This window comes from Alligator sinensis, unplaced genomic scaffold (genome assembly GCF_000455745.1).
Source record: "Alligator sinensis unplaced genomic scaffold, ASM45574v1 scaffold875_1, whole genome shotgun sequence".
Lineage (NCBI taxonomy): Eukaryota > Metazoa > Chordata > Crocodylia > Alligatoridae > Alligator > Alligator sinensis.
Genome location: NW_005843460.1, coordinates 10592 through 24907, shown reverse-complemented (window position 1 = coordinate 24907; position 14316 = coordinate 10592). Strand labels below are relative to the sequence as shown.

Below are 14316 nucleotides of genomic sequence, written 5' to 3'. Positions count from 1 at the left end.
GGGGAAGAACTGGTCAGGAAAACCTGTTGGAGACCCAGCAAAAAGAGAAAGCAAAGCCCATGGACACCGAGCTACAGGTGAACAGACTTTTTTTCTTTTTTGTATTTCCCCATTCCTGACGCTGACTTAGTGTATGGCTTCAAGTCATTCAGTTTTTCTATGCTCATTTTTTCCCCAGATCCTTGTCCTCTTCTATGAAACACTTGGGAGATCCTCAGTTTGAAGACAGTAGGAGCATCATCAGATGCCCCTATGGCGCCATTGTTACTGCACCGTCATTTGGTATTTCCTTTAGGAAGTACTAAATGATGGCGCAGTAACAACTGTTACTGCACCCTGCTGGCAGCGCATGGATATTTTTAGCCATCACATCACTGTAGCAACGTGCTATAGTGAGGGAGCACGTCGCTATGATAACATAGCTGTAGCGTCATGGTTTGTACCCACCGATGCTATGTCACCATAGCGCATCGCTACAATGACGTAGTGTCTCGTGTAGATGTACCCTGTTAATTAAAATGAATATTCTTTTTGGATTCTATTTGCTAACACTCCATAGCTCCTCCCAAATTAAAAGACATCAGCACCAGAGCTAATGACGTACTAGTGCATTCAGAGTGCCAGTTGGGATTGTTCATTAAGAGATGCAATGGGGCACACACATTGAAGACTACGTTGTAATTTAGTTGAAGGATACTTCCAATTAAGTCTGCTAGAACACTTACATTTGGGCATACTCACATGGGAGACTAACTTACTAACATCGGCACATCAATAAAAGTTTTCTCAATTTATTAACTGACCAGCCGCAAGGGATAACACCACAACCAGTCCATAATGGAATACTTGGTTATAGAAATGTGTGCTCATTTCCACTGCTGACCATACATTTTGCAAAACAGATCAAGAAAGGTTAAAAGACAAGCTTCATTTGGCCCACCCAATGCAAAGAAAATGTTCTCAACTCTACATTTCCAGCTCCTATGCATAGGAACTACATGATGGTTTTTAATCCCCATAGGGTTCAAAAACAATTAAATTATCCTCATTACCTCATTAAGAGAGATAAGCAGCCTGTAAGCAAAAGAAAGGTTCCCTGACAGGTCACTATCAAGTCAATGTCACTATTTGCCAGGTGGGAATTTAACAGGGGAAGTACTTTGACATAATAAGATGCCTTAACAAAAAGACAAAGGCTGCTTGCAGATGAGGAGAAAAAAAAAAGCCAAACACAAAAAAAATGCACTTTAAACTCAATCTGTTCCCGCACCGAGCTAAGCACATGCCCAGAAGAGGCAGCGCGTTTATCTGACCTGGCTCTGCAGCAATTGTATAGATCGGGCACTTTAATGGGGCTTTTTTGAAGCTTTTATCAAATAGTTGATTGAATCATCTTTAAATAAAAAGCCCCACTGATGCACCTGATCTATACAGGTGCTGCACAGCCAGGTCAAACTAACATGCTGCTGCTCCCGGCAAAGCACAGTTTTGTTGTTTTTTTCATGTCTGCAAGCAGCCAAAGTGACAACACAAAATGTGCATTTCTCATGGGTTTTATCTCACTTTTCCAAAGCTAAAGGTGACCTGGCAATTAAGGAAACAAAAGATGAGTACACAACTTTGAGATCAGAGATCTGCACAATAATCTGCAGCCCAGCCCTCACTGCTTGAGGAAAACCAGGTGCAATTGTCTTTGTTTACAGTGGAGTGAGAGTGTAAAGAATCCTGTCCACCTAATAAAATGAAATGTTGATCCTTTAACTTCAATTACTCACATAGGCTTTTGATTTATATTTCAATAACACCCAATTTTGTTTGAAAAAAGGACATTTATTGTGGATTAGCAACTACTCATTAAAAATATATATCAATTACATGGTTCACCTTAAAAGGGGAGCATTAAATCCTGTTTGAAGTGAATGTGAGGTTCATATGAAATGGTAAATTTACAACCCTGACAGGAGAGGTCTGATACAATGAGACAGAAGTCCTCGCCCAAAAAGAAAAAATATTACAAAACAAAGAATATTAAGAGCTAGTGAAACCTGCTGTTTGTCCGTCAGTTCTCAAGATAGTTCTCTAAAGAAAAAAAAAGGCTTTCCAAAAAGGTAAATGTGAGTTTTAACTCTGTTGTATTAATAAAGGCAACATATACACTGTAAATGTCTACATGGACAGATTAGTTCTGCTTATCTTATTCCAATGGGAATGCAGCATATCATTGGCGTTCCACTGAGTGTCTGTCAACATATTTTTCCAATATTTATCTGATAAAAGTTTGACTAAGACACCTAGTTACCATACAAGTTAAGTCTTTAGGAGCAAAAACATTGTTACAGGAACAGCATTTGTTAGCACAAGATAAAGTTGTCTTAAAGGCAGACTTCAGTGTATGGGTTCCTCAAAGGGAGTCCACTTTTTCATAGGCCTGTTTAAGGAGACTCAACATGTTCCTCATCTCAGCTGAGCGCTGGATGGTATTCAAGTTCTGCAAAACTCCTGTCTGGTTTGGGATCTTCAAAATCTCCTCCTAAAGAAGGAAGAAAGGAAGGAAACATGAAAAACATACGAGGGGAACACAAAACAGATTTATTTCTATCAGGGGTTTCACCCAATCAGACTTTCCAAGACAGCCCTATATACCCCAGATCAAAAATACAGAAAGCATAAATTATCCTTACTTAGCATTTAAATAGGAATGGTTCAGGAGGGACCATTTCAGAAACTGCTCTCCGTGGCCACAGATGGGACAAGCTGATTGATCTTTACTTGAACCATTTGATGGAATATTCAAGCACAACTATACTACTCTGGTTAGGAGGGAAAAAGTGAAAACCACTGCACCCGAGGGAGCAAAGTATACAGTTTCTGTTGTTGCTTCCTCATTGCCAGAAGGGTGTCTGAAAAGATGGTGCCCTTCCCCTGCTCACCTGCAGAATAGGTGCCTCCAGACTGTTCGTTGGTAGCTCTGGGAGGTTGAGCACCCCTCTGCCACTTCCCTGGAAAACCTGAAGGACAGATAAAAATCAAGTCTTCACAAACACAACCACCGTGTTTGTTTTCATGCTGCCATCCTCCTATTTGTTTCATCTTGAAATACAGAGATGACATTAAGAAAGTCCTGGAAATGATCATTCCTTATCCCAAAGAAGTCTCCCCTAAATAAGACTTTCGATGAAGACAGCTTTTTTTTGGAGCTGGTCAGAACAACCACTCTGTGGCTCAATACAGCAAGCTTTGCTATAAGTACCATTTTAGCCTTGTTTTCCTCTTCCTCTAACTCACTCCGGAGCATCCGAATTTTGTCCTGCAGACTCTGAATATTCTCATCTGTGCGCTCTGCTGCTTGCATAGCTTTCTCAATTTCTTCCTGGGTCAAAATAGAAAGTGGAAAATAAGCATATAAAAAGCCAGCAAAGCATTCATACACCAAACACTATGCTAGGATTCAATCAAGCATGGCCTAACTTTACCTTTCCTAGACAGAAAAAAATCTGAACAATCAAGAAATAAGAAATCATTAAAAGATCATCCCAATATAATTTCGAAGGATCAGGAAAACAGCTCTAAGAACTGGATGCCAGTCTCTGTGTCTGAGTCAGTGAAGCCTGGAAGAATCAGCTTCACCCTCTCCCAGCATAGCTTCTTCACTGTTAGATACAGCTGTTCCAATGTGCCAAACAATGATGGATACAGTCTTGCTTAAATGCCACTATGAAAGCCACCTAATGCATCTAGACATTTTTTTGGAGGAAACCAACCAGGAAAAAATATTCTGGGAATCTGTAAATTATATTTTAAATAAGTTTTATGAAATATGGATGTCAAGTTCTAAGACTATGTAGAGACGCATAGCTTTTTTGACTCACAATGACAAACTGAACCTATGACCTATTAGCTATAGTTCAGAGGTACAAGAGTTTGTTGCCAACCCAAAAATTCAGGTTATTTCTAAGCTGAAAGTTAGACACAGTCCCAGGCCCATGTTCATACTACCCACACTGTAAACTCTATCCCCATATCCTGGTGCAGGTCTACAACAGCTCCATAAGCTCTCTTCAAACTTCCCAGTAAACACACATCAGCCACAACACACATCCCTCCATACATGAGTATTTTAGAATGTGGTTGCAACACAGCCACATGCTGCAACACATGAATACCTCAAAACCTTCAGTTACTCATTCACAATGCCCTGCTCCTGTCTTTCAGTCATTTGGCTCTAGTCCTCTTCCCTTTAACTTTCCAGCAACTAGGTTGTCCTTTTACTCCCTGTTCAGCATTTAAACTCATATACGTTCCTTACAGACTTTTTTCCATAGTGATTAGCACAACCCAGGGCAATCCCTGCTCTTTTTAATGAATGCTATCTCATTTGGATGAGATGCTTTCTGGCCTGAGCTGCATAACCAAATTATTTTGAACACATGGAAGAACAAGAAGCACCACAATGATATCTGCAATAGTCAAACACACAGCACGTTTGCTCAGCTAAGCATTCACTAAACCAAGATTCAGGGCTCTGAGCCCAAAGTTGTGAAGCACTTCTACAAGGCTGCTAGAGACGCTAACCAGCTGGTCCAGTGATACTCCAGCTACATACCCCTGCTATATAGAAATGGATAAGGTACTTGCCTGCGTGTCCAAGCACTAAGCTCCTACTTCCCCTTACCTCATTCAGAAAGGGGATCCCTAAGTGTCTAAGAGGCAGACAATGATTACCAAATTGTGCCAGAATGCAACTGCTGAAAGAAAAAACTCTGGGCACAAGCATGACATCAATGGACCCAGCGTAGCTGGAAAGCCCACTCCATGAAAGCCAACTATTGTCACAAGTACATCCCTGATACTTTCTGATAAACAGCTTTCATAGCAGCAATGCAAACCACCACCACTGAAACCACTGTTGGTCCTCCCATACCTGCAAAGCAATGTGCCTCCCCTACTCCGTGCTAGTTATGCTCCAGAAATGCAGTTCTGTGCTTGGAGTTAGGTCAGCAATGGCAGAATGTACCATTTGGGCCAAATCTGGTTTAAATGCCTCCCAATCTGTTATCTGATGGCCTGCTACCATTTGCATCCTCTAATGAACCCTGAAGACCACTCCAGGGCATCTTTGTGAGACTAGCCAGACTTGGGCTGCAATCATGGAATACCCCAATGGATCCATAGTTGAGTCACACTGCTATAAACATGCTTAATGAAGGTGCATGCTGGGCTAACAAAGTTGCTTGCTATAAGGGCCACAGTAACTTCTGCCCTAGGCTTGTGGCAGAAAGGCAACTTGATTGTAAACTATTTCCTAAAAGGATCCCATGCTGCATTGCGTAAAGAAGCCTGAAAGACAATGTGGTGCTTCTTGGAACTTGTGGGCAGCGCTATAAGCATGGATTTAATATGCAACACATTAAACACTGTGCTTGAGTGACGGGTGGGTAGCATGATACAGACACACATAACAAAGACTCAGAGGAAAAATCTTTAGGAGCAGCCAACACAGGACAAAGTTAACATTAATGTCACTATTTGCTTTGTCATTTAAGTCAATAATAAAGGTAAAACCTTGGGAAAGAATAGGTTTGGATCAGATCACATGCAATGGGAGCAGGCTGGGTCTGCCATCTGCTTACAGAAGCACTTCTACTCTTTGCTTTTTTGGGGGGGGGGCAGGGGAAGAAAGTGAAGGAATACAAAACTTCACAGTGGGTTTCTCCCACAAAACCAAGGGATACCTCTTGCTCACTCCTACCTTTAGGAATAAATAGAGGATGCAAAAATCCAATGGAAGCCAGACACACAACTCAAAGATATTTCAGAATCTTCCTGCTTAAGGTGCCAACAAACAGAAAACCCTCCCTCCTCCATGCCCTACACCACAGGGTGTTGATCTATCCAGTTACCCAGCTCATCTGTGGAAGGTCCATATTGGGTAGATTAGCTCCTGGAGCATGAGAATATGGAATAATCCAATCTTTGTATAAAGACTGTAGCTAATAGGAAGAAAAGCAGGGAGAGCTTTTATGGTCAACACGGTCTGAGTCCTGGTGGTCATTCATGCCATTTTGCCAACATTCACAATGAAACTTGATGGGCGGAAGAGAGAGAACACACTATATATTCTGTAGCCCTCCTGTGACACTACATGCGCCACCCTGCATGCTCATCTTCAGAGTAAATAGAGTATGAAATTAAAAACCTCCCTGTAGATTTTGAAGGGATGATAAAATTGAAGTACCGATCAGTCAGATCAGAGGATCACCCTCATGAAACCCATCTGTACTTCAAGTTCATAACCAAATACCAGCAGGAAACAGGAAAGATTATTATTAGTGAATTTGCTTCAACCCAAAACATTACAATAAGAATAATATCACATCAGAAACTTGCTCAAATATTACCGTGGTACAAATGAGAACAAATTTACAAAGGGCCCGATAAAAGAGGTGAACAAGAACAGAACAAAATGAAGAGATTAAATTTCCTTCTTTTCCCAGAAAAGTGTATTCTCACCAGTGCATTCTCCTCCAACCCAATTCGATGGTGCTTCCACTAAAAATTTAGTGTGTAATGAGGAGCACTACCACAAGGACAGATATTCTTTATTCCCTTTTCATTCCCTCTTTAGTCCTATACTTCCCTTACCTTCAGTAAGGCCAACGACTCTTCATTGGATGCGAGCTTCTGTTTTTCCTGCACCTTGAGGTTCACTACATTTTTCAAGTTGCCCAGCTTCCCCGAAGGCACCTTTAGGGTCTTGAAATGTCTCTGTAGCCTTGATTATAATAAGGAAAGCACAACTCATTGGTCACTTTAAAAAAATGAAAAGGTAACCCACAAATAACCCAGCTGGAGAGAAGTAATATTCACCAGCAGCCAATTCCAGAGCTGCCATTCTTGAAATAAAGTGTCCAAGATATTTAACCAAGAAAGAAATGAGAGAGTACAAACACAGAATGGAGAGCTTAGAACTTCAGAGGTCTAATCTTGGCTATCACACTGATGAGCCTTGTGGTCCACATTCAACTGGCTGAATTTGCCATCAGTAAGATACCTAATGACTATCCCCAGGTCTTCATTAGAATCAACTAATGTCTCTCAAGTGCAAAAGCTCAGCATTATTATTTAAACCCTGAAAGAAAAGTTTTGATTGATTACTTGATTTTCACTGAGGATTCTTATGCATAAAGCAGGCTTCCTGCCTGGGTTTGATATGGGTGCCAAGAGGTCTAGTGATTTTGCCCAGGTCACAACGCAAAAAAGTCTTTCTTTTTAAGTAGAAATGAACTGATATGAAACAATTTTCACAGTTAGTACTTGTTCAGACATCAGTTTATTATCCACAAAAGCCCAAACCCTCATTTTGTTCAGAGGAATGCAATTGCTCATAAAAGCCTATGCCGTTTTAGTACTAAATCATTACAAATCTTCACTGAAGTAATTTCTGGTTTTAAAAGTCCAGGGTGCAAGTCAGAGACAGTACTGTAGCCAAGTGAGGACCAACCTTTTTGGCCAGCGTGCCACAAATCTGCCCCACACCCTCCACAACTGCCACTCCAATTGTCTTTCCTTGACTGAACAGCTGCTCTGCTTTCTGGCCCCTGCCCTATCTCCCACTCTGCTTTCTGCTCCCTGATCTGTGCTCCTTAGCAGAAAATTGCAGCATATCAGGTATCTGCCCTATCTGCTGGTTATGTCATTAACCAGTCTGCAGCATGCCACTTGCTGGTCACCCCTGCTGTAGCCAATGTTCTTAAAGACACTGACCTATTTCAACAACATATTGCCGCTGTGAAATATTTACACAGCCTCCCTATAAAATTCTGCAATAGGATTGAAGTGTCAGTATTTACATTAAACGAATACTAAGTTTGTGCTGGTTTTAAATACTATATCCTCACTTTCAGCTACAGAGTTCAAAATAAGCAGGGCCCTTAAGTGCCTTCACTATAAAAGACACTAGATATTAGGTTTGGCTTTTGGCTATGTTCCCTGCCTATGAATCTATTTCTAAGTAATGTCTGATCTATTCCCACTTTTTGATACAAGACTAATAGCAATTTTATCTGTTTCCAAAACGGGAATATTCCCGTCGTTGGTTTCCCGAGATGCATGACAGAACAACTTCTTCAGGCTTTAAAGGAGCCATTGATTTTGAAGGCATATAAGACACCTACGGTACAATTTACATATAGGCTGACATTCCACAATCCCCACTGAGTTCAGCTGACGATAGGGAAATCAGCACTTCTGAAAAAAACAGGCCCAAGATTCCTTAATTCAGCACCACAAAGACATCACTTTAAAAACTTCTCTCTTAAATATTTAACACACAAAATGTCACATCTAATCAAGACTATTGTTTCGAGTCTAATATTCTGCTTCTGATAGTAGCCAAAAAAAACCCCAAGATCTCCTACGTCAAACTATTTTTGAAATAGCACTTAGATACTATGCCAAAACACTTGGCATTTATCCATCCCTCTCCATACATGCTGATGATTGGCAACATAAGTCTAACCCTACTTACTGAACTCCTGGTATCACAAAAGCAGATGGTCATGAATTGCCAAACTGAATGTCTTGATTTCAGATACAATTCACAATTCTCAAGCATGGAATTTAATAAAGGAGCTCCCAGGAATATTGCTTCTATAATATAATTAGAGTGAGCCCTGATACTCTGAGCAACAATTATACATCCTCTTCAGTGGATGTGCTCTCAGAGTAGTGGCTTTCCTTTGCCAAATGATGACTCCCCACCCCAATGCCATTAAAATGTTACTGGGAGCACTTGAGTCTCTTTGACTTCTTCTCTATACCACATTCATTACCTTTCCTTCAAGAGGTTGAGATGCTTATGAATATCTTCTTTTGCTATTAGTTTCTGACTCAGAATAGATCTGGAAGAAGGTAAAACAAAGTTACTTTCTATTACAGAATCAATGAAAGAATTTCCTGGAATAAATATCCCACTCACTCCTGTCTGGCATGGTGGACTAGCCGACTATTTCCATGAAATTAAACTGCTGACCTGCAAGTACAGTGTGTTTCACTGCTAGTTTACTTGGGTATGTATTTATTATTCCATTGACCTCTTCTGATATCTGTGTCTGCAGGCCTCTTTTCACCCCATGCTGAGCACTTCTGAAGGCCACATTTCTGTGCTGAAAATAATTTTGCAAGACACTTTCTAAATGAAGTATTTCAGGTAGAAAGACTGTTATATGATCCTGTTTAAAATATTCATCAGCTAGTGGCACAGTTCAAAACATTTTCAGAATTTCTTTTTAACTAGTATGACATAAAAGATTTTATTTTACTGTGTGGAGAAACAGAAAAAAAATATCCCTTGTCTTATATTATCGAAGCCCTGGCTGAGAAATAAGATTCAGTGGGGCTGAAGTGTCTAGCACTTACAGTATTACTGAGTCCATCATGGTGTCCAAGATCTCCCTGCTGCTTTCTGAAAGAGGCTGCCAATCTGCTGTTTTGCTAGTGGCCTTTTTCACCCTTTTTGTTTTCCCAGATGCCATTTCTGCTGGTAACAGGAAGAGAGGGAGAGAAGAAGATCCAATTTGTCAGGCTTGGATTGAAAATTGTATAGTAATTCATTCAGCTGCTTCTCTGAATTCCAGTGACTGGGCTATCAACTCATGAGTAGATTTTCTGCCCAAAAAACACAATCCTTAACCCACCCACATTAGCAACAGTATTTATTATTTATAAATTCCCAGCTATAAACTGTGCAGATGGCACAGTCCTTGCCCTAAGCAGCCTCCATTCTAAAGTGATTCATTATATTAATGAAAGGATTAAAGAGTAAGCAAAAAAGAGAAGCTATGCCGGCTACTGCTCCCTAACATACCCCCTTCCCAGCTCCATGAAACATTTCAGCTACTGATACTCACTACAAGGGAGACCTAAGTTAGATTTCCAGTCTAGGTCTCTAACCTACTGGCTGTAGCAAGAGTTGGAAGTACTTCAGGGAAAGCACTATTATTCCAGAACAAGCAGTCAGTGTTTTCTGTCTCCTGGCTAAAGACTTCACCAGCTGTTCCTTAACCAAAGTTTTAAAGGAAGGCCTTTCCCTTTAAATTAAAGGATTAAATCTTTTTTCTTTTTGCATTTTAGACATTAAGTAAACCAGTCTGCAATCAAAAGGATATTGAGTATGACTCTATGACACAGGAAACCAAGGAATCAGAAGCAAGATAAACATGAAGACACTTCCACTCCTTAAAGAGACAAAAGGCCCTACCACAAACCTACATACGTATAAGATACGTACCTAATAAGGAATGTTTATTTTTCATCCTTCAGGGAAAAAAAAATCCCTGCAATCAATCTTACAAGCAGGGATCCAGGTTCTCCATTTCCCATGGAGTAAACCATGGATTTTACCTTCTACCAGAGGCAAACACAGATTTCTGATTTTACCAGAGAAGCCTGCAGATTTTGCAGTTTTGCAACAAGCCCCCTGCAAGCTGGAAGAGTTCCAGTCTGCAGGGGGCTGGGAGGAAGCAAATAGAGGGTGACCAGGCAAGGGACGCCATGCACACGGCCCCAGGCAGCCTGGAGAGCAGCTCCCTGAAAAGTGGGGGTCAGAACTGAGCCTCTGTAGGGAGAGAGGGAGGGAGTTGGGCAGGGCTGGGACTGGGGCTGATGCCCAGCCAGGCGGTGTATGGGGCTTGGGGCCACCATGTGTAGTTGCAGAGCCCCAGTGGGGAGTGGGATGGGGGCTCCCTGCAGCAGTGTGCACTCCCAGGGAGCAGGGGGGACTTGTGCAGCATGCCCTCTAAGCTGCATGGCGTGCGTGGCTGCACAGGCGTGCCTGGCAGCATGGCATAGCACACTTGCACGGCCACACACACCACACAGCTTAGAAGGAACACTGGACCCGTGCCCCCCAGATCTGTGCGTGGGGTGGCAGCAGGGCAGGTGCAGGCTTGGGCTCCCCCCTGCTGCCCTACCCCAGGGCCTCCGCAGGCCAGCAGGCACGACCTGGTGCAGCAGGGAACAGCGGTGCTGCAGAGAAGCTGCTTGTCGCTTCGAGGCACAAGCAGGGCCAGGGGCTGAGGGTGGGGAATGAGAGGCACAAACAGGGCCAGGGGTCGGGGAGTGAGAGGCACAAACAGGGTCAGGGGGCTGTGGAGGGCCCTTAATTTTAATCACAATTTGGGGGTTTAATCAGAGTACTTGCAATTTTTTATCAGGGAAAACCAGGATCCCTGATTATGAGTTACACTTCCTGTTCCTGGTATTGTTTCAGAGCAAGGATTTATGAGGTGAAAGTACAGCACTGTGTGCAAAATCTGTACATGGGGAGAAAAAAAATATTGGTACCTTCAGGGGACTGCTCCCTGTATTGCTTTCCTCTCTTCTTGGCTGTCTGTTTGACCTGGTAAAAAAAAGGAAAATTTACAACCGAGCTATGCACCTCTAGCAAACATTCTCAAATTACACATCTCGTGCAAGGTTTCCAGGCCATAGACCACACCCCTCTTCCCTGTTCTCCAAGAGAAAGTGAAAACTCATAAACAACCTTAAATCCTCCTCTTACAGATGTGAGACTAGAGATGAGAAAATGCATGGTCTTATCACTTCCCATTTCTTTCCAGCAGCAGCTGGGGGTTAAGCAACTCATAAGACCAGTTATAAGGTGCAAGATCTCTCAGATATAAAGTAACTCCCAGCAATATGACATGATTAGCCAGAAACAGCAAACTGTCTCCAGGGAATGACTGGACTAAGATTGTATTGGTCCATCTAAGCAGTCATTATCCAGTTCTAAAGTCCTGAATAGCTCTTCAGCTTGCTATTTTGCCAAGGACTGGGACAACAGTGCCCTCTAATGGCCTAGGACATAAAATGGAAATGACTACTTTTTCCTGGCCCGAAAGATTTCCTTGTTTCTTTTTCAGTTACTCAAGTTCTCTCAGAAAGAAGAGCTGTCCATCCTGAACCGACTGAATATCTTGCTCAAGATCAGGGGCCCCAATGCATTAAAGCACTTTCCACACATCCCGTTAGGTTGCACACCTCAAGAGATGCACGGTTTCTTCCCTCCTGAGCCCTCTTACTCCTCTGGGTGGTTTGGCATGAAATTACTAACCTCTCCCTCTTGTGTCCGTTTCCTTTTTCCTCCATCTGTTCCTTTTCTTTTGCTGACAGTTTCTGAGGGCTGTCGTAATTTACTCTTGGATCTTGCTGCTCCCTCTCCAACTGATTTTCTTGCCTTACTGGCAGGAGCAAGATGACGCTTCATGGCCTGTAACGCAGTGGATGAAGTGGAAAAACCCACTACAGAGATTATAATGTGCAAACCGCACGCCGTTCAGTAAGAAGCAGGTATGTTCTATGTTGAGTACAGCATAAAGGTTTCTCTAAATGCAGCCATTCTTTTTACAAGTACCTGGAAGTACTGTTCTCTGAAGAAGTTACCGAATACTCCGCAACTACTTTTAAATCCTTAAATTCACCAGCTAACATGTCTATCGTACAGAGAATCATAAAACACTAACAACATCATCCATGATCTCACCAGCATGTTACAGGGATGGTATTCTTAATTCATGACACCACTTCCCACAGCAGCGACTGCTGCAATGAGGGACATAAGGTTACTATTCTGATATATGGCATAGTGTCAATCGTCACATTTGTTTATTCATTAGATTTACCATATTCTCTCACATACAACACACTCCAAAATATGCGCCTTGTTTGTGAAAGGCAAAAATGAAAAAATATTTTTTTCTAGGGCTATAGCTAAGCAGAGCAGGGACGGAGCCTAATCTTCAGCTGACTCATCCTCCCTTTCTTGCTTAACTAAAGCTGAAATGCTAGCTGCTACTGAAAATTGATCTCCATTGGTGGATCTATGATTCTGAAAAGAACTAGCCTCCAAAGCTGTGAAATATGGGAAGAGAGACGAGGGCAACTACCAGATAGCAAAATTGCCTTAAGAAATGTTAGCTCGATTGGTGGAACCTCAAGACCATTGAAAAGGAGAGAGTATTAGTAACACCTTTGGAGCAAAGACCACGACATTAAGGCAACAGACTTTATACTTGGATCCTTCTGTGAGCAAAGAGAGACCCGGGCACATGCCTATCTAGACTGTACCAGGATGCAACCCCTTCACCGCCTCCTCACAAATCTCCTGCTTTGGTGCTGGCTGCACTACTCCCTGCACCTTGTTGTGTACGCACTCCCCATCCGCAGCCCCGCTGAGTCCTGGGACCTCCTGGTCAACCTCGTCCTGGCCCTAAGCTAGGCATCTATGTGACAAGCACTGTCCGCTGTATTGTGCTTGGTGTCCCTGCTTGGTCAACTCATTTTAAACCTTTGACCTACACTCCTATCCCCGTTTTGTTTTATGTTATTCCCGAAATTCAGCTGGGGCATAGTCAACGCCCCCTCTAACAGGCCTGGGGGGAGGGTGGCACTAACCGCTGCCCTGTGACGTTAATCCCATGTTAACCTTGTGTTTCTGGAGTGCGTTTCACTAGGCAGTGTCCATTGGCCCCCTGGACTCGTGTAAGAGCTGGCGGACATTGGCCACTGTGCTCTGCTCAGTGTCCTCGCTTAGAGCACATACTTGTCACCTTTGCCCCCCACCGCCACCCCCGTTTTCACCTTTGCTGCTGCACAATTAGAGACCTCCTTGAATACGTGCAGGGGGGTCCAGCAGGTTCTTTGTGGGTTGACTGCCACGACTCGCACGTCAAACAGACCCGAAAAGCAATGCAATGGGTGCTGCAGGACAGAGCAGCCATCAAAGCCAGGGGCTTGTATCCCCAGCAGGACAGTAGTTGTGCAGCTACATACTGATTTGGGGAGGGAGGGGCTGATTGGGGGAGAGGAGGCAGGTGTGCATGGGACTTGAGAGCATACAAAGCCCTGTAAGTCACATGGGGCGGTGACGTCACGGCAGCGGGAGGACTCCAACTCCCGGCAGGAATCGCGCCGCGCATGCGCCCCGCGGCAAAGGAGGGCGCATGCGCATTGCACGCTGGGGGCTATAGTCCTCATCCACCCCATGTCTCCTACCCCCCCACTCTTCACTGGCAGACACCTGTCGCTGCCCCTCCACCTCCCCCCCGCTCCCCCGGGACTCACCGCCGGGCTCCCCGCGCACCCACCGCTGGGAGCACGAACTGTTGTCAGGACGGTTTTCCCGCGCTGCTCCGCGCATGCGCAGCCTTCCGAGTGCGCGTGCGCCTACAGCTGCCGCCGCGCATGCGCGGAGCTGCTTGTGGCGTCTCCCCTCCGGGGCGGGACGCGGCAGGGGACGGGGCCCTCCAGCCACCTCTT

At 43.6% G+C, this 14316-nt stretch overlaps 2 protein-coding genes across 3 annotated transcripts in view; one reads left to right on the top strand and one right to left on the bottom strand.

The window, feature by feature from the left end:
* Positions 1-1819: 1819 nt before the first annotated feature.
* Positions 1820-14221, bottom strand: CENPQ (centromere protein Q). 2 transcript variants are annotated; one of them, XM_006038769.3, is made up of 9 exons: positions 14122-14221; positions 12113-12268; positions 11344-11398; positions 9418-9535; positions 8832-8900; positions 6643-6772; positions 3251-3370; positions 2931-3008; positions 1820-2530 (listed from the first exon to the last, which is right to left on the bottom strand). In XM_006038769.3, exons 2-9 carry the CDS (start codon positions 12263-12265, stop codon positions 2402-2404), a joined length of 852 nt encoding a protein of 283 aa, XP_006038831.1. In that variant the 5' UTR covers positions 12266-12268; positions 14122-14221; the 3' UTR covers positions 1820-2401. The 2 variants fall into 2 exon arrangements, with proteins under 2 accessions (XP_006038831.1, XP_006038832.2); XM_006038770.3 differs by lacking the exon at positions 14122-14221 and adding an exon at positions 13639-14072.
* Positions 14174-14316, top strand: part of LOC102370699 (methylmalonyl-CoA mutase, mitochondrial) — an 8008-nt gene continuing 7865 nt past the window's right edge. The window contains exon 1 of the mRNA XM_014527365.2: positions 14174-14290. The gene's annotated coding sequence lies outside the window, so the exon portion shown is untranslated. The remainder of the gene's footprint in view (positions 14291-14316) is intronic.

Excerpts from the sequence above, each read along its gene's own strand:
- CENPQ (XM_006038770.3), bottom strand. The coding sequence starts at position 14,043 with ATGGGGTGGATGAGGACTATAGCCCCCAGCGTGCAATGCGCATGCGCC. Across the intron at positions 8,901-9,417 it reads ATGATGGACTCAGTAATACT|ATCTATTCTGAGTCAGAAAC; the intron begins GTAAGTGCTAGA and ends ACCTTCTTCCAG. Across the intron at positions 2,531-2,930 it reads TGGAGGCACCTATTCTGCAG|GAGGAGATTTTGAAGATCCC; the intron begins GTGAGCAGGGGA and ends TTCCTTCTTTAG.